The 20,253-nt window shown below is 37.4% G+C and overlaps 1 protein-coding gene across 1 annotated transcript in view; it reads left to right on the top strand.

Annotated features, from left to right (window-relative positions):
- zgc:173742 (DNA topoisomerase I, mitochondrial) overlaps nt 1-20,253 on the top strand; it is a 73,786-nt gene that overhangs the window by 3,113 nt on the left and 50,420 nt on the right. Inside the window, exons 3-5 of the mRNA XM_053500610.1 lie at nt 976-1,048; nt 13,440-13,492; nt 14,377-14,484. Coding sequence (XP_053356585.1) covers nt 976-1,048; nt 13,440-13,492; nt 14,377-14,484 — 234 coding nt within the window. The remainder of the gene's footprint in view (nt 1-975; nt 1,049-13,439; nt 13,493-14,376; nt 14,485-20,253) is intronic.

Below are 20,253 nucleotides of genomic sequence, written 5' to 3'. Positions count from 1 at the left end.
ATGAGTTCACTGTACTAAAATGGCCCCCACAGTCACCAGATCTCAACCCAATAGAGCATCTTTGGGATGTGGTGGAACGGGAGCTTTGTGTCCTGGATGTGCATCCCACAAATCTCCATCACCTGCAAGATGCTATCCTATCAATATGGGTCAACATTTCTAAAGAATGCTTTCAGAACCTTGTTGAATCAATGCCACGTAGAATTAAGGCAGTTCTGAAGGCGAAAGGGGGTCAAACACCGTATTAGTATGGTGTTTCCTAATAATCCTTTAGGTGAGTGTGTGTGTATAAATATATATATATATATATATATGTGTGTGAGTGTGATATATATGTATGTGTGTTTATATGTGTGTGTGTATATATAGCTCTGTTTTTGTCCTGTTTTTAACATGAGTGATAACAGTAACTCACCCATGCACTTTGTTTTGATAGGGTCTCATTTGTAATTCAACTGAAATTAACTTTAGCGTCACATACAGCAGCGTCGAGTTAATCGCGTCACATACAGCAGCTGTATGTCAGCATACACATTATGTTTTGTGGCGGGAAACACCTTCCGTGTCAGAGCCAACGACAGAGACAGATTGCACTCCCAAATAAATGATTTGCACGAGCAATCGTTAATCTAACCATGTGTGAAGTGGGTGGGTGGGAAAATGCGTTCATTATATGCCATGTTGTACTCTGTCTTTTTATGAATAAATTAATTTAGCACGATATCCAAGGCATTATATGGATAGAAGAAAAGTGCAGGCAGAGTCATTCCCATCCGTTTGTAATTAATTAAGCGAAAAGGGAGCAGAATTGGCACCTGCACTGTTATTATTGCCAGCGTGTTGTGTTGAGCCAATTTGTCTCTTGTCACACACTCCAATGAAAGGGAGAATACAGTACATCATATTACCTCTGCTTTTTAGGATCATTTACATCTAAACTTACTGCATGTGCTTCTTTTTTTATCTTTATGGTAGGAAAGTCAAGAAGGTGAAAACCAAAAGCACGGACAAGTCCCAGCAGGGGCAGAAGGCCTCAGAGGAGCACAAGGTAAAGTACTTGTCACAATCACAAACTGTATCTTCAGCTCTGACCTCTACTCAGAGTTCAGCTCAATTAAACGTTTCATTCGCGTTGTTTAATGAGTAGATATAGATTAGACTTGCTTCTTTAGTGCTCGAGTCTTACTATACAGAAATGTAATTAGCTAAGCACAGATAATGTTGCTTCGAACTATACAGGCAATTTAGGAGCTGTCAGGAGAAGCCATACTGATTTGGCATTACGTACCAGTCCGCTTATGTAGCTGTATCCTGACAGCTAGTTATTTTTGACATTGGAACACAACACTGTTTGGCAAACACCTGGGTCTCATGATCACAGTGACGCAGTCTCCAGCATCGGGTTTCTGCTAAATGAGTCAAAGTCAGCTGCCTCTCAGTGGTCTACCTGTAAGCTGTCCTTTCAAGTTAGATTAATGTCCCATCCAGCGTCTTATCTGTGCAGCAGGATTCGGTTCTTTTTGCTTGCCCCACTTTTTCATGCTCAATTTAAGCTAGTCCCTGCTGAGTTAAGACTCAAGTTTATGCAAGATTACTGAGGAATCCTTATGGTTTAAATTCTGTGTTGCATCAAAACATGAGAAATCTGAATGATTTTTGGAGCAGTGTTATGATGGACAGTCTTTTAGCTGTAAAGCAGTGACGTGGAGCAAATATCATGAAGGGGGCATTAGGTTTTCTGCATGAGGCAAAACGTTTGCTCAATACCTCAGTCAGGGAAATAAAAGTAACATTTTTAGCTTACTAGGTCTCCACACCTCATCTGATATTCCCGGAGATACTTGTGTATAATTTTATTAGGAATTTAAAATCTCTAATCGATCACTTGCTGTTACAAATTTAACCTGATAAAATTTTTAGTAACCAACAATGTTTATTTAGCATATTTCTCTGTAGCTCACATATTATATCTATTAACTTGTACACTACACAAGGGTGCACTTGCATTTAAGGTGCTGTTGAATAATAATAAAAAAAAATCCCCTTTTTAAACCTGTTTACAATTTGAATGAGGATTGAGATTCAATAGCAGAATTTTTACATGCTCAGTGGTGTAATGGATCACAAAACTCCCAGGCTATCTATTTATTCAGTGTTGATGGAAGGAACCAAGTATTGATGATCTGGAAAAGAAACAGTCAGTCAAAGTTTACCTTGTCAGATTTTGCCAATTAGAGTGAGCATTTTTTCCAGATGTGCAGCTTTTTTTTTTAACCTTCCGCTCTAAAAAATGTTTCAAAATTAGGTACATTTACTAAAAGAATGTATGTGAATAAATTTCTACAGTAGGAGTTATTGATTTGATATTATTTGGATGGTTTCTCAGCATTAGTCATTAATCAAAGATGATTTAACAACACTGTTGTTTAGGCCTGAGAACCCCTTAATCAACTAACAAAGTGTAAATGTCATATTTTAGCAACAAACATGTTAAAAAATTTACATGCGATCTGAGTGTCCTCCATCGAAGACCAGACCAGACCAGACCAGATGGATGGTGGATTGGGTGGGATTTTTTTTGTTACATAAATAAAGCGGGTGGTATTTAGATTTTCTGTTTGATACACTGTAGGCTTTGTGGGAAATGGAAATGTGTTTTGATGGACAATCTTTCACCTGTAAAACATAGAGGTGGTATTAGAGCAACTCTAATGGAAGTGGCATCAGGTTTCCTGCCAGGGGGCAAGAATGATGTTTTGACACATCAGTCACTGAAATAAAAGTGTTTAAAACCATTTCATCTTACTTCTACTCTACAGTAATTCATGTGGTATCGAGTCCAGGGCTGCCTTGCTTGTTTTCTGCAACTTGCTGGCTATCTTCAATCATTTTCTATACCGCAATATCCTGTATTCAGGGTCGTGGGGACCTGGAGCCTATTCCAGGAGACTTGGGGCACGAGGCAGGGTACACCCTGGACAGGGTGCCAATCCATCACAGGGCACACACATACTTACACACTCATTACAGGCAATTTTGGAACGCCAATTAGCCTAACCTGCATATCTTTGGACTGTGGGAGGAAACCAAAGTACCTGAAGGAAACCCACCAAGCACGGGGAGAACATGCAAACTTTTTGCCCACAGAGACGGGAATAGAGCCTGGCCGGGAATCAAACCTGGACCCTGGAGGTGTAAGGCGACATTGCTAACCACTACACCACCGTGACTTGCTGGCTAGTTAAGGACAAAATTGTTTTTGGTGTGTAATTATATCATTTATTTCTATTTATTTAGTTGTACTACAAGTTTTTTACAGAATACAGAATTTAGTTCTTAATACTGCCCTGCCATGTTTGGCATTAGTGACGGCTTGCAGTCTTTTGGATACCTGCCTATTCTTCTTGTCAGAAAGTCTCTACATCCCATAGATCCATGGGTTGTCTTACATGAAGTGCATGTTGGAGATCTCTCAAAAGTGTCTGTGATATTAAGGCCAGGAAACCGTGATGGCCATTTCAGAACCATTACTTATTTTATGTTGCAGGCATTTAAAGCTCATCTTGGCATTGTGCTTTGAATCATTGTCATGTTGGAAAGTCCAAATCTAGCTTCTGGGCTGATGAATGTGAACTGGGCAGCAGTATTTTCTGATGCTGCAATTCGTCTTGCCATCAATTTTGACTAAATTTTCTGTGCCACTACAGCTCACACTCTGCCAGAATATCAGAGACCCACCTCCATGCTTCACAAGAGGGATGGTGTGTTTCTCATCATACGCCTTGTTGACTTGTCTTCAAACACAGGGTTTATGGTCGTGGCCAAAACGTTCAATTTTGGTCTCATCACTCTAAACGACTTGAGTCTTTTCTAGGTGCTGTTTGGCTTAATGAAAGCAGACTGTTTTATGGCACAATAACAGCATTTTCCTTTCAACTCGACACGCACCAACTCCTCATTGTGCATCTTGAAACAGACTTTTTTTTTTATTTTTTAGGCAAAGAAGCCTTTTTTTTTTAGCTGAAGTTGCTTGTGTTTTATTTGCATCCCAAACTATTTTTCTTGAAGTTGTGGCTGAAATCTTCGCTTTACTACTTGACCATGGTTTTGTGAGAACCCCTTTGTCAGAACCCCTAATTCTCTGCTTGTTAATCAGTGTTTGCAGATTAGAGGTTGCCATCTTCATGCATTCTTTTCCTTTAAAAAAAAAAAATTTAAGCTACCATTTCTTTAGGATAATTTTGCCTTTTTAGTTTTAACTTTAAGGCAAGTCAGTGCAGCCCTTGATGATGGGACTACCATGACATCAGTCACATCTGTGGGTAGCAAAAGCACCATTATAACCGCTATTAGTTCACTATGTTTTTTCATTAATAATTACCTTTGAGGTGTATTTCAGAGGCACAAAGCTACCAGAAGAACATATCCATCCAACTGTTTTACTCAAACTACAAACTCTGTATCTAACATTACTTTCACACAAACTGTTGACTGTGCTTATTTTATTATTCTTTAGTGCTCTTTATAGATGTTTCTTTTAGGCATTTTTGCTTATGGCATCTTTGGTACGTTCCCAAGACATTTGCACAGTACTGTAAGTAAAACAGCGGTCAGGTTTTACTGAGCGTATAATGGAAAGTTAGTGCACTATGTAGGATGTACCATGTAGCATGTTCCACACATCAAATATGGTTTTTAATCAGGGGTTGAAGAGGGATTCCGGATCAGCCTTGTGTTAGAAGATGGTTAGCTGTTAAACACCACTTGAACTGATTCAGAAAAAATCTACTAAGAAGGCAAAGTGTTGTTAAAGATGGCATAATGTTATCAGATGTGTTTTCTTGCTGAAACTGCTTCTGTGACTGGGTTTGAATGTGGGTTTGCCACCGTCATCTGGTAAACAACATCACGTTTGCAGATCAAACGTGATGTCTTGATGTCTTGTGCAAAATGTCATTTTATTCACAAACACTACGTAATTACCCAGTTAGACATAAACTTGTCCTTCAGAACTACTGCACAAGTTTTATAATGTTGAACATTTTAATCAGTTTAAAATACTAAAACATATTTACAAATGCTTATTTTTGTTTTATTAAAAATGTCACGTGTAGATCAAACGTTTAATTTTGAATTTGAGGTTTGTGTTTTGTTTCCGGCCTAGTTTGGTAAGCAGTACCAGAAATTTTAACCTAATGACTATAACTGTAATTAACAACCAGGTTTCCAGGGTGACGAACAGCAGCTCAGGAACAGTATGTACATCAGTACGTAAATCAGGACTCTTTAATATTCTCTGCCAAGTACGCATGGGTCTAGCTTTTCATTTTAGCAAATCACCTTGTTCCACTTGTTTCATAAACTGATCTTGGTTTTTTAACCGTTATTAACTGTCGTTCCTATTTGCCCTTTGTGTAGGAGAAGCCCTACAAGTATACATTTTATGTAATCAGGATCACTAGTTTAGTTCCTTGAGTAATTTTCTCCTAAGGCTCACTATTCTATTCAATTCCAAAAAAGCCAAACACTATTATTATTATTAATAACCTATTTATTGATTGATTTATTGATTGCTTGTATTTCCTATACCTTCTTGTGTGTTTCAACTTTATGCGAACACATTTTTCATCTCTAGTTACATGAATTTTCGCTTGCGATCTTGCTCTCAAACCCCACTCTTGCTCAATTGGGGTCTGATGAATCTTGGTTTTGTTGTACTATAAAATCCTATGACATCAAGGAAGAAACTGCCCCTTGGTGGAATGTAGTACATTCAGTGCAGTACATTCAGTTCATCAGCTGACTTCATTTTGTTGCCACATAACTATAGTGAGCCTAGACATGACCAACTGAAGAAACTCCAGAACATACAGTAACACTGCCTGTGGAAGTTTGTACAATACGCACTGTGCATGATGGTGCAGCGTTTCATGTGCTTCCCTTTGTACCCTGATGGGACCATCACTCTGTATTGGGGACAGTCTGAACTCATCAGACCACATGACTTTTTTTTTTTTCCATTGCTACATAGTCCAGCGTCCAATGTTCCCAAGCAAACTGAAGCTTTTTTTTTATTTTTATTTGGTTAGTCTCACTACCAAGTGTTTTTTTTTTTTTTTTTTTTTTTTTTTTTGGTGCCAGTTTTGTGATTTTGCACTGCATTAGGTGTGTGAAAATTTTCATACTTCGACTAAACATACTGTAGCTGTGATTTGTACTGAGTTCATTAATACCATTCCAGGTTTTAATAATGCACAAGACAGTTCTTAACCCAATTCCAGTAATTTTTGAAGCAGGCCAATAATTTGACCCTACTGAAATACAGCTCTTTTCCACACCCTAAATCTACAGGAAATAAAAATCTACTCACTGCATTAGTTAGGGGTAAGGGTCATTGCCAGCTGCAACATATTAATCACTGCAGTCATTATCCAATTAAAGCCTCTTATGTATTTCAATGCAAACTGTGATATACTTTGTGCACAAGTAGAAAGTAAAAATATCAGCCTTCAAATAACCAGTATGGCCAAGATTAAACAGATGATTAGGCTCATTTGTGTAGACATCATTATTTTCTTTGATTAAAGCACAGCTTAGGAATTTAAATTGATTAAATAAGCAGGGCTTTAGGGTGCACGTGACTTCAGGGTGCACGTGACCCAGAGCATGTATCTGTCACTTTTGGTCAATGTTTTTGAGCGTCGTGTGAGGGGTTTAAAAAACAGAGTTCTTTGGTTGTCTTTTGTTAGCAACAAGCAAGCCTCAAAACAAAAATGTTTTTGTCAGTGTTAACATATAGATTTATTACATTAAAAATGGAAATTGTCACGTACTCAACTATTCACATTATGATGTGCAGTAAAATGCTTACACGACTGTTTGTGACTTAAAAAACGAATGATGAAATAAGAAGGTATGGAGTGGCTTACACTAGAAACTTACCCTAGAAACATGTAAAATGTGAAATCTACAAATAAAAATAAATAATATTCAAATCTACAAACTAAAATCTACAAATCAATGAAATATAAAATAAAGATGTATAAAAATGTAAATTTGAAAGTATAAACTGTATAAATTATATGAAATGTGCAAAGAGATGGATATGGCATGTTGGTTTGACAGCAGCAGTATGGGTGGCCATGGAGTGTGAAATGAAGCGATGCATGTGACAGCAGCAGTGGTTTTGTTCATGTTTTAAAGTGGATAGTTAGTCCTCATTTATGTGTAAAAAGAGGTCCCTGGAGGTGGGCCTAACTGGATTGGACTTGTTGGTCCGGCACACTGAATGCAGTGCCGGTCCCAAGCCCGGATAAATGGTAGGGTTGCGTCAGGAAGGGCATCTGGCGTAAAACCTGTGCCAAGTTGTAATGCGGACTGGGTATTCCGCTGTGGCGACCCCTTGCCGGGAGCAGCCGAAAGACCAACAAACAGGTCCGGCACATACCATGGAAGCTCAATCGGATTGGGGAGGAGGCTTAGTTGGTACAATATATTTTCCTTCTGGGGCCAGTGCATGAGGGGCTGTGGTGCACTTGTGATCTGAGGCCTTTCTATCGTGACCTGCATTGACCTTTTTTCCACCATTTGTGCTGCCTTGGCTTTTCTGTGGGACCAGACAGGGCTGGTATGGGTAACCCTTGCATGCACAAGATCCTGTCACCAGTTTCCTGCTGTATAGTCAGCAGTCATAATGATATAGCTGATCCGTGTACATCTGCTGACAAATCAAAAACATTTACAATTTCCCAAGTAGAAATTTCAAGTTGAGGGGAACATTGTCTTTTCTTTTCTTTTTTCCTCTTGTCAGAGTTTAAAAAAATTTAATGGCTGAAATGACCTGTGGTAGAATGCATCCTTATTTCATCAGATAGCACTTTTCCATTTTCTCACAGCGGCACTACATAGACAATGGAGGCAACCTTACAGTTTCTCTTTTTTTTGTTGTTGTTGTTGTTGGAAACTTTAGTTCACATTTTCTGCCCATTGCTGTCTGGCTTGTGAAAATTAGAGTAAGACTCTGAGTGATGATGTTCTTGTTAGGCAGGGTACATCATGCATGAGGGTTTAAAAAAATATAAAAAATCCCCAGAGAAGTACCCAACATAGTTATCTGATACTTTTGCTTGCATTATGGCAATAACTATTTCTACATACTGTATTACAGTAGCCCTACAACAAAAGGTTTATGCCAAATTTTATGCATTATGTTGGGCCTAAATCGCTCGTGCATGTATTATACACATTTGTCATCTAAGTGACAATAAAGATTTACTGCCATCATTAACTAAAATGCCTGCAGCCAGTAAAATTTCTCACATCATGGATATAGAGCTGTCAATTATCTATAAATAGTAATAATTCATCATAATCGCTTTCATTGAATTTTTTTTAAAAACTATTTATAGCTATAAGCAGAACATCTTTAGTATGGAATGCTTTCATTATTTTGTCTGGAAATTTAACACAGAGTTGTGCCCATGTGTTTCAGCTGACTTTTGGAGCATCTCTTCATGAACCTCTGTGTAATTCCTTGCCTGTTTTGTGAATCCCTTTCTTGTACATCTCACCAACACAACACAACAAACCTTAATATACATAGCTTACAACAGTGGAAGAACACATCAGGTTCCCCCTTCCCTTTGTCAGCCACTAAGAGGAATCCGAGGTTATAGTGGGGACAGGCTGATGTAAACTGGACAGCTGTAAAACAGATTGAAAAAAATGTAGCTTGCTCTAAAAATTTGCCATGACACACAGATGGTAAAGTCAGCATTTGGCAGCGACAGCATAAATCCATTGACCCAAGGCTGCTGCCGGTGTAATGATGTGGAAATGTGCTCTTCGTGCCCAGTATACCAGTATAGAATTGTTTAAAATGCCACTAAGTATTGTTGCTGCCTACAGTACATGCATCTCTTGACTATAATTTACCCATCTTATAATAGCTAGATAGATAATGCACTGTTATTACAGAGCACAAGTATAACTTGTTCATGACCATGACTTCTGCAAACTTCAGTGTGCTCATGAGTAAAATTGATGATGCAGACTTTTTAACACAAACCAGGATCTCAAAGAAATTCTTCTGTGCTACAAAGAATTGAGGCTTCCCTCTGAGGAAAGTGAAGTCTACCCAGTGTTATGGTGTTCCCAATACAGTGGCCAGCAAGTGTGTGTATGTATGTATGTATGTATGTATGTATGTGTATATATATATATATATATATATATATATATATATAATTATAGTAGGAGCACTGCCCTCCAGTGTTTCAAGGTTTTGCTACTCCAAACACACCTGATCCAGCTCAAAAGCTTATAACCAAGCCTTCCGTATGGGTGCTCAGGTGTGTTTGGAGCAGTGGAGCGAAGAAAACCTGCAGCTCGTAATCTCGGTTCGATTCGTGACCTTGAGCGCAAGCCAAGGAAAGAGCTCTACGTGCTGGCTGATATAAAAATATCCTTTTTTATTTTTTAAGTTCATCCTGTGACCCTTCCACTTTGTGCTGTTACAGGTAGTGCATTTGAAAGATCTTAACCAAACTATTTCCCAACCATAGAGAGGTTTTGAAAATTCTTTGTTTTTTTTTCTTCCCATGGTCAGACATTACAGTACAGTATATGTTGATAAAGCTGTGTTCAATTTTTGTACGAAGCGACAGCTACAAAAAAAAAAGAAAAAAAAAGAAAAATGAAGACAAAAGGCAAGTGCACAAATATATAATCATGTAGTTATTTATTACTTGATATCTTGGTTAAGGACAACTTTATATTACTTATGTATTTAGGAAATGTTACACAATTTATAAAGGGTCTTGGTAGATGAATCTTTTTTTTATATTAAAAAATAAATCTTGAATCCACCATGCAAACGTGGACGTCCTTCCATTTCTTTAAAAATTATCATTATCGCTGTGTGTTCCTGACAGGTAGACTGTTTTTTTTTTTTTTAAAGAACTAATTTTCCTTGTTGCACAATAGAACCTGAAACAAACATGGTGTAGTTGATGCAAATGCTATTTTAAGTTATGCTATGTTCACATTTCAGGGTTTTATTTATGTTTAGTTTAAAATAAATTACAGGATGAACTATTGCTTAATGTGAATCAGGCAGGTGGGTTGTTCCAAAGTCTTGGAGAACTAACCACAGTTCTTCTGTGAATGTATTGTAGGCTGCTTCGAATCCTTCTGTCTCTTAAAGTAAGACCAGACAAACTTAATAAGGATGAGATCAGGGCTCCGTGGGGGCCAAACTATCCCTTTCTGGACTCTTGTTCTTTATGCTGAAGATAGCTCTTGATAACATTGGCTGTATGTTTGGGGTTGTTGTCCTGCTACAGAATAAATTTGTGGCTAATGAGACACCTCTATGATTTTCCCTGGTATTTCGCACCACTGAGGACGCCATAATCATGACCAAATCTCAAAACTTCATTAGCAGAAATGCAGCCCAGGACTTGCAAGGTACCTGCACTCGCTCAACCCCCATGCTGTAAACACACACCAGCTCTAGATACTATTGGGTTACTAACTACCCTTTAGATTTGATCTGCTATTATAAGTCATAAAAATTAAAATAATGATTGTTGAGATGGACATGAATTGACTTTAATAATGCTTTAATTTAAAAGGCAATAAAAGAAGTGAACATAAGTTACTTAGTGACCTGACTATATGCAGCCACAATTAACCTCTTAAGATTTGAATGTCCTTGTTTCTTCCCAACTACATCGTCTGTATATCCTTGTGCAATCCTCTTAAGAGGACCATTAGATATGACTTTTTGCAGCACAAACCTCCCCCCTAACATGAGGCTGCCACGTTTATTATTCCGGTGTTTTTTAATTTAAAGCCAATTACATTTTTGTTTCATCTGACCGAACCTGCCTCCAAAAGGCTCAGCCTTTATAATGGGCATTACATGCATACTTCAGTCTAGCGGATACATTATTTATTATTTATCATACAGATTTTTTTTTTTTTTTTTTTTGAGTTGCTTGGCCCATGATGGGCATTAAGGGCAAAAAAAGGACCGACTCCAAGTCTGATTGTAGCCACAGATGCACTCTCAATTACAGTAACTCTTAATTGACCATCTAGAAGCTTCAAATATTGACGTCAACTTCTAGAGTCTTCCAGACTGTTTATATACTGTAGACTTTCAACCGGCTGAAAGCCTGACGTTGTGATTTAAAGCTGAAATAAATCCTTTTCCAATATTTCGCATGCAGGTTTGGTCTTAACACTGAAAGATGTTAGATTGTGTCTGCATGCGTGTGTGTGTGCGCGCGTGTGAAGTTCTGTGCAAAACTTGTAGGCACTATATTATCTGTCGTACAAATTGTTATACTGTATATGTTTAAAAACCTAACAGTGCTGTGCAAAAGTCTTGGGCCTTGTTCACACGGGCGTTAAAATCGAGCGTTTTTCTGGCGTTCGTAGCGTCCGGTGAGCGCGCATCAAGCGCCGAGGGTTTTCTACACATAGGAGTCAATGAGAGTGTTCACACGGGCTTTGATGACGTGCGTTTATACGGCGCCAAAAAAACTTGCATGCAGCTTTTTCTTGGCATCCGACAGTAAATGAAAAACGTGCGCGGAAATTTTTGCATTTCTTCATAAACCACAAAAAAACTTCCTTTAATCTGACGTTGTGCAGTCAGAGGGTGAACTCAGTAGCGGCGGCGATTTTTTTCTCTCCCTACGTTCCCGTATTATGAGAATTTTTAAAACAAGAAGATTAATGTATAATATAGCAAAATGGGCTATATTTTCAAAGGAGGCACCTCATATAAAACGACAAGGGCTTTAATATCCAGTGCCCAACACTGCCTCCACAGGTTAACACAAAAACTACAATTTGGGTTGCAGGCTGGCGTTAGACAGAGACAAACGAACACCAGTGTAGATGTCAATCGAGCACCACTACAGAACGTAAGATAAATGTATAGGACGTTCAGAGCTTGCTCGTTTATCAAAAAATTTAACGCTTTGTGAACAAGGCCTAAAGCACATAAGCAAAGATGCCTTGGAAAATATTTATACATAAAAGAAACTTCTATAAGTATCCTGCAAGAGTAATATAATAAACTTTTTGTTTAAAATTTTGTGTAAAAACACTTTACTTAAAAATAACCGGTCGTGTTGGATGCAGATTTTGCAGTTTTATGAGTAAAACAACTGGAAGTCGGTAACAACCTGTTAATTTTTTCTCTGTTTAACAGTGCTTGGAAACATATTTATTGAGTTAGAAGCAGTGGTGTCAAAAGTATTCACATTCATTACTTGAGGAGATGTATCGATACTAGGGTTTAAAAAGACTTCTTTAGAAGTTGAAGTATTAACTCAAGCTTTTTACTCAAGTAAAAGTGTAAAAGTACTTGTTTCAAAACTACTTAAAGTATAAAAGTAAAAGTAACGTGAGGGGGAAAAAAGCATTAAGGATAAAAGCTTAGGCTGTGCCACGGGCCTATATACTGCACTAACACCTCATAAAAAAAACAAAACAAATATGTGTTTTTTTTTTTTGTATTTTTTAACGGCCATTGTGATTTGGGATACTGTATATGGCAATTGAAAAAAAATGCATTTTAGTACAATGCAAATACATTAAAGAACCATATACTGTATGTGTACTACTGAGCATTAACATGTTTTATGGAGAAGAAGATATGATAACTAGTTGCCTATAAGTATTTTAATGGTGCCAAAAAAACAAAAGTCAAACTTCAGAGGCATGTCATCAGTAACCTTTATTGGAATGTAAATGTACATCCAAGCTTAGCCGCAGGAATCTGTGAGGGCAACATACAAGAAAATTAATGTACCCAGGGCAGGCTTAGTAACAATTACCCTTGTATGGTTGTCTACAATAAACATTAGTGCTGTTAGAATGAATGATTAATCCAAGTGATTCATCAAAAAATCTTGAGTCTCTATCACGGACATCTTCGTCTACTTATTACAACCTTATCAACCGAAAATGCTATTTTATTTAAACGTCCTTGCTGGAGTGTGTGACGTTGTGCAGGTGCGATGAATCCCGTACCAACCAATAGGGTGTCAGAATGGTATGTTTAGACTCTTTATCCAACCACAATCAAATTCGCTCCATCTGGATGGCGCGATTTATCCGGATGTTTTTTTTCTGTTTGTTTTTTGAATGACAAGCTGCAATAAAATAGGAGTAACAAGGCTATTTTTAACATGTAAGGAGTAGAAAGTACAGATAATTGCATAAAAATGTAAGGAGTAGAAGTAAAAAGTCGGCTGAAAAATTATTACTCCAGTAAAGTATAGATACCCAAAATTTCTACTTAAGTGAGGTAACGAAGTATTTGTACTTCGTTACTTGACACCTCTGGTTAGAAGTATGTTGATTAAGCATGACATTTCAAGATTTTTTAATTGTCAATTTTTTCCTTTAACCCACTGCAGGTCAAGAGTCCGAAAAAGGAGAGTACAGAATTTGAAATTGCTAACGGCGAAAGGTACTTTAAACAAATTACAATAAATAATTGTCTAAATGTCTTTTTTTTTTTTTTTCCCCTGCACTTTTGTTTGTACTGAGGTAGTCAACTCTTGCTCCAGGCCTGATGGCATATGCACTTAGAATTCATTCCTGATTAAAATGCAGTCACACTTTCTGCCCTTGAGCTCGATGCAAATTAATTTTAGTGATTCGGACGACTACGGTCATGGACAGTCTCCATACTGTTATTTTTCCCTGATATATTAAGTGTCTTTCAGGAAATTAATTTCTTTGTCATTCTTCATCTGTAGCATGGTACAGTATTAAAAAAAAATTATATAATGCTCAATTTTTATGAGGTAGAGGTCAGGACTGGTGACATCCAAAGCAGAAAGAAATCTCTCAACCGCTTTTGGACTTTCTTTTACGCACTCGCTGCCTGCTTTGACTAATTGAACGTTTCTTTAATCACAAAATGACACAATTAGAGCAGACTTGGTGTAACTGCTGGTAATCGGCAGTGGGAGGTCAAATTTCAGGGACGAGGTCAGATCTTAAGCTGATGAAGCACTCTGAGTTGAAAGTAACTCAATTCGAGTAGCGCAGGTCACTGTTATGGTAAATATAATTCACTTATTTGCTTTAGTCACCTCCCACTTTTGATCAAACTATTGGCACATGGCAATAGCAACTTGCTGTTCGCAAATTGTTCTAGCATTTAATTGCTCTAATTGCATAATTATCAGTGCCAATTAAGCAATATTGTCTGATTGCGGTAATTATGTCCTTGCCATTAGACAATGATTGCCTGTCTTTTGAATTTTCCAAACTTAACGAACCTGTAATAAGTATTTCCTGTGTATTCCTTTCATGCTCCTTTTTGTCTGTTTCTCTTTTTGGCAGGTTTAAAGAGGATGCCGATAAGGGTGACTTCAAGCCAGAGAAGAAAGGCAAGAAAAGGAAAAGAAAGCTGGAGTCAGTTGATCTGTCTAGCTCTCCCTCACTTTCCCTGTAAGTAATACTGTATATCCTAAAAAGTGCCTGACGTACACACACACACACACACACACACACACACACACACATCCAGCATTACAGTAACTATTTAAAATCGTGGAACAATTATGCATTTATTCCGGGGAAGAAAAGAAAACTGGTTGTAAATACATTACTGTTTTAAATGTTTAAGTAGGACGGATTTAACATCAGAGCAATCTATTTATTTGTCACGTCCAAGTATTCTGTAAAATTCCTACTTTCCATAATCGTACCTTGGCACATTGCTTAAAAATAATAATGACTTTTATGTTTCTCTTATGTAAAAATTAGGGGTGTAACGATATGCCCAGGTCACAATACGGTACTGCCCGATACTGGGTTCACGATACGATATGTATCACAATATTTTAAACAGAATTTAAAAATGATATTCAAATAACATTTATTTCAAAAACATTAAAAAACTTTCCTTGTTGTACATACAATACACATTTAAAGGTTTAATAAAAAAAAACTTCTGTATTCAAAATAATAACTATTTCTTTCTGTCACTGAATTTTTTTATTTTTTTTATTTAACGTGAACTTAAAATTAAAGATACCTTAGACAGAACTTTTTAAAGCAGTAAAATTTTTTTTAAATAAATTAAATGGTGTCCTGTTGAACATAAATACTAGCGTTTGTTTAGATTACTTGGCTTTCAAGGGCACAATGAGTGCTCAAAAGAGAAGCCGTTATAGACGCTTGTAGCTCGAGATGGCGCTCCAGCATATCCATGGAGCTGTTCCATATCGATGATAAGCTTATGTGATGCGATCTCAAGCATCTTTTGCTTTTCCGTGAGCACAGCTATGGCTGTGAAACTGTGGGGAAAGAAAGACACGCCTTTTCTTACGAGACCAAGCAATCGACTGACACGAGGCACATTTAAACCTGCTTGCGACGCAAGATTTAATGTGTGCGCGATACTCTTAATACTGTATGCGGCAACAACCTGGCTTCTCTCACTGCCACCTCCATGTTGCATGCGTTGTCAGTAACGAGGAGCTCCATCAAGCTCCCACTCTTGTACAGCCGTTTTTAAAACTTCAGCTGTGTTAAACCCAGAGTGCAACTCAAAAAGCAGGCGAGTCTGAAGCCCGAAACTTTTCATTTCCCACTCGTAATAACATGTGCCGTGTGCATTTGCCACATTCTCTGCTTTTTTCAGAAATTTTTGTTTACCTTCGTCCTGTCGCGTGACTGCGATGGACTTATAAGAAGCCGATGGACTTATAAGAAGACGGGGCATCTTCAATTTCACTTTCAGCTGAACTCATGTTGCCCTACTAATGTTTAAGCGATTTCTGCTACTGCTATGAAAGCACACGTGGCACTGTTGCAGAGTAGGTCACGTCAGCAGCTCAACCAATAGGATTAAACTGCCGTCATATCGTAAATGCATCGCCAACAGTCTACGATACATATCGTAACATTTTTGCATCGCGAAATATCGTACTGGGATATATCGTTACACCCCTAGTAAAAATGCTTCTAACAATCAGGAACACTGTTATCTGGGCTATAGTTGACTATTAAATCAGATCAAGTACAGCAGTTAAATTACTGGTTTATACATGGCCTGGCCAAAAAAAAATGTTTCGCGCTCGAAGATTTTATTCATCCACCATTAGCTTTGATTCCAGCACACAATGTAGTGGCTGATTCATAAGTGAAAATGATTGCTTTTGCTCCAAGAACCATTCTTTTACAATCTGAGTCATGAAACAGGCTCGTGCCATCAGGGAAGAAGGGGAAAGTCATCAGCTGATTTAATTTTATCGCCATATAAGAGCATAATTATTGCGGAGTCTAGAACTGAGCAACTGAAGTAATATCAGATCATTACACTGCATCCAGAGCCTTGATCAAACCATAGTGTTTATGTTCTGTATTAATCAGCATTTATACTTAAGAATATCTACTGTGACCAAATACAACAACTGTTATGTCGGCCAGTTGATCAGTTAAAGATTGACTACGTGAATATAAGGGATTGAAATCACCAGGGACTAAATTTAAATAATAATATAAATTTGAAGTTAATAATAAACGAGCGAGGGCTTTATATACAAGTAGTACGCATACGCTTTGTCTGCCGAACATCACCTAAACACAGCTGAGCCAATAGTTCTTCTCTTCGCTACGGGATTATGAGTAATCGTCTCCCTCAGTCTCAATGCGCGTGCCTCACTTGTATAGTCAACATTCGTGCGCATGTGTACTGTTTATTATAACATTGTGACCTTGTGTGCGCACACAAAGAGCAAAGGCAAGTGTCATGAGAGAGGTTCCTCGTTAAAGTCTTACACAGTAGCCCCCTCCCTTCATCTCTCTTCTTGTCTTACTTCAGTGCACACAAACACACACTAGCGAAGCACTGCTCTGTTGGGATTCCTTTCAAAGGTAAAGTGCAGGAGTTTTCATTATTTCTTGTGGGGAAAAAGTATAAAATTTGTTATATTAGAGTTTTGATATACAAGCACGCTTCTGGAATTAATTATATTATATATAATAAAATAATTATGTTATTAATATATATATTTTGGAGTCAGTGCGGCAATAAGTTGATTGACAAACAAAAGACTTGTGATACATAACTGCATCTATTATTTTCCTCATCTCTAGTGAATATAGTGAAGGCAATTTTTGAAGCGTGGAAATTGCGAGCCTCTCCCTGGTGATGCCAGCAAAAGTCCTTAAACTGGAAGTGAAAAAAAATAAATAGAAAACTGTGTTGTGAATATCTTTTTATATAATTATTGGGCTAGTCAGGTAGTAATGTAATTTGCATATTATAATACTATACCTTTTTTTTTATGATGGGTTGTTTAATTCTTTAAATGGCGGCTGATTTTCAAAATCTTCCATCTTGTAGTTAATTTACTTATTTGACTTTAGCTATGTTTATTCCTTTCATGCTGGTGTTTAACAATGGATTAAAGCTTTCCTTTACATTTTTCCCCTAGAAGTATTTTCCTTTTTTTTTAATCATTATTATTTGTTTTAAATAAACTTGTATGACGTGGTCATTTTTACCTTGATTGTGTAAAATCATAGTTTTACACATGACTCACATGGGTTGTGTTGTACTGTATTTTGAGAGGCTTGACTATGGAGTGTATCACATAGTAGGTGTAAATATTTGTAAATGATCAAAAGTATGACTCCATCTGATAATTTTTGATTAATTTATCAGTGTGCGACAAAATTAGACACTTGAATGCACATGGAATAAATGTAAACAACAAAGTTGCTTCGTGTTTGACTTTAGGAAAGTAGTGACTTGTCCTAGGACACACATTAACTTTAGATGTTATTTAAATATAGCTTAAGCTTATGGCTAGAGAGAGCTAGATAATTCAAAAGCTGAACTGTATTCAGTTTGTGGTTCAGATCCAATTTGGATCCTCATTCCTTTCTGTTCTTAAAGTTCGCATGTTTTCTGGTATCCTCCCACAGTCTAAAGACATGCAAAGTAAGGGTAAGTTTTTAAATTGTTCGTAGTGTGTATGTGTGCCCTGCGATGGATTGGCATCCTGTCCAAGGGGGTACCTTGCCTTGTGTCCTGAGTCCACTGGAATAGGCTTCAGCCCTCCTGTAATACTGTACAGGATAAGTGATGTGGAGAGTGAGTAATGATGTAATAAGACTTTTTATAGTTGTGTTAAATGGGTTTATGTTGTAAAACTTTAAGTGGAAAAATGACTGAAAGACAAAGTTACTGAAACAAATCTAAGGAGTTAAAACAGAAAAGGTTAAACCACAAAGTGCGAATTAGGTTTCTAAATTTAAACAAATTGTGTGTGTAAACATACCAAGCAGCTAAAAAATAAAACTAAAGATATGTACTATAATGTTCAGTGTAGTTTTGCTAAAATGAATCTGTCAAAATTCTTATAAAATAATAATAATAATAATAATAATAATAATAATAATAATAAAAAGTTCAGTTCATCTTCCGTTACTGAAGTCGGGGTATTAGTATTGTTATGCCACATGTGCCATGCTGTTCATTTCCTTGGGGTGCTGCATATTTACTAAACACTTCTTCCCAACAGCATTGTGAAGAACTATCTTTGCTTGTTTTATTTGGTTTTTCTGCATCAGTAGTAAACGTTCCGCTTTACGCTAATCTGTAGTTAATCCTGTTTACCTCCTGCGGCTCGTGTACCGACAGCGGAGCGGAGTTAAATCGGCCTGTTCATTTCACAGGCAGCTTCGCTTAACCTGCTTGTTTCCACTGTGTCGCATCTGAATGTACGAGCATGAGCAAGCAGTCAAGCAGTGCCGTGAATCTGCTTAGAAGTGCAGCTGTTGAGTGAAATCACTCAGTCTGACATCGGTTTGCAGCGCCTCTTTGTGTTCTGGGTGAGACAGACTTACTCAAAGCGTGCCGAATGTGCCACATGTTGTTCAGTTCATAGTCGTATCTCGCGATGTTCGTGAGATTTCAGTACTGGCGGCTTTGTTTAGAAAAAGCGCCCTTCTATTCATGTCAAACTGCGTATTGTGAGCTGAGAATAACCTCAGTAGGAGGTGGATGATTACAGAGACAGCTGAGGAAGCTTCCTGTAGCTGTCGTCTTGTCTTCTGGTGTTTGTGAAACATCAGGTGTAGACAAATATGAAGACATTTGAGACAAGCATGTTGTAATGAAGTAAAAAAAAAAAAAAAAAAAAAAAGCATAACCCACTTCTATGCTGACTTATGCAAAACTAAACATTAATTTGACTTATATGTTTATCCCGTAGAAAAACTAATGAATGCTTAAAAAATATGACCGTGATGATCGAAGCTGATGAGGAAAAGGCAAGGGAATAGTTATTACAAAAACCATGCACTAAAACCTCTTGATGCCTCCTTGTATTTCTGCATACAGTATAACAAAATCCTGTTTTTTTTTGTTTGTTTATCGAGATTTCCTGACAAAAGTTTTAATAATGTTGCTAGATGAAGCGTGTAGTAATTCTGAGAAATATGTGCAGGATAATCGATCTCTGCTAGAAGAACCAGTCTGCTGAATAAACAAAAAAATTGACATTTTATGTATTATGCACCGGGACTAACTACGACACATGAACAACCCTAGCTAGAACTGTAGCGTGTGCTTCTGAACCACCGTCTGCCATTCTGACAGTGGAGCGATTATTAGTTTTTGTGTATTATGTAGCAGGAATGGATGACAGACTGTCTTTTCAGAAACTCAAACAATTACCAGGCAAAAATAAAGTACAGCACTACAGTATAAGCTGTCATATGTATCAGCTTCTAGCATACCATGCAGTCACCTAATGTTTTTTTTTTGGATTAAATTTAACTTTTTTGTCATTTAACATTTCGAAAGGACATAAAGGCCCCCAACCTGCCTGGAATAGTATCTTTTAAGAGTGATGCAAAAAGAGAAGACCACAGCAGAGAGATTTGTCAATGCGCTACATCAGAATATTTATTAGAAATTGTCAATATGGATACACAAAGCTCTGTGTCCATTTATTGGGATTTTTGTGTTTGTTTAATCTGCAGTTAAACTAACTACGCACTTTTTGAGTCAGTGGACAGTTTAAAAAAAGAACTGGGCAAGAACACTCGATCTTCCATTTGTTTACCGGAATAGCTAAAGAATGTCCACCCTTAAATGTATTGTTATGCCTTATAGTATGTGTAAATGTTTTAAGCCACTTCTCATGTCTTTATATTTTGCTTCTGGAGAGCCAGTATAGATTAGTATACTGCTGATGT

This window comes from Clarias gariepinus, chromosome 7 (assembly GCF_024256425.1).
Source record: "Clarias gariepinus isolate MV-2021 ecotype Netherlands chromosome 7, CGAR_prim_01v2, whole genome shotgun sequence".
NCBI classification, from domain to species: Eukaryota; Metazoa; Chordata; class Actinopteri; order Siluriformes; family Clariidae; genus Clarias; species Clarias gariepinus.
Note: the sequence above shows the minus strand (reverse complement) of the source record. Positions and strands in the feature narration are given on the sequence as shown.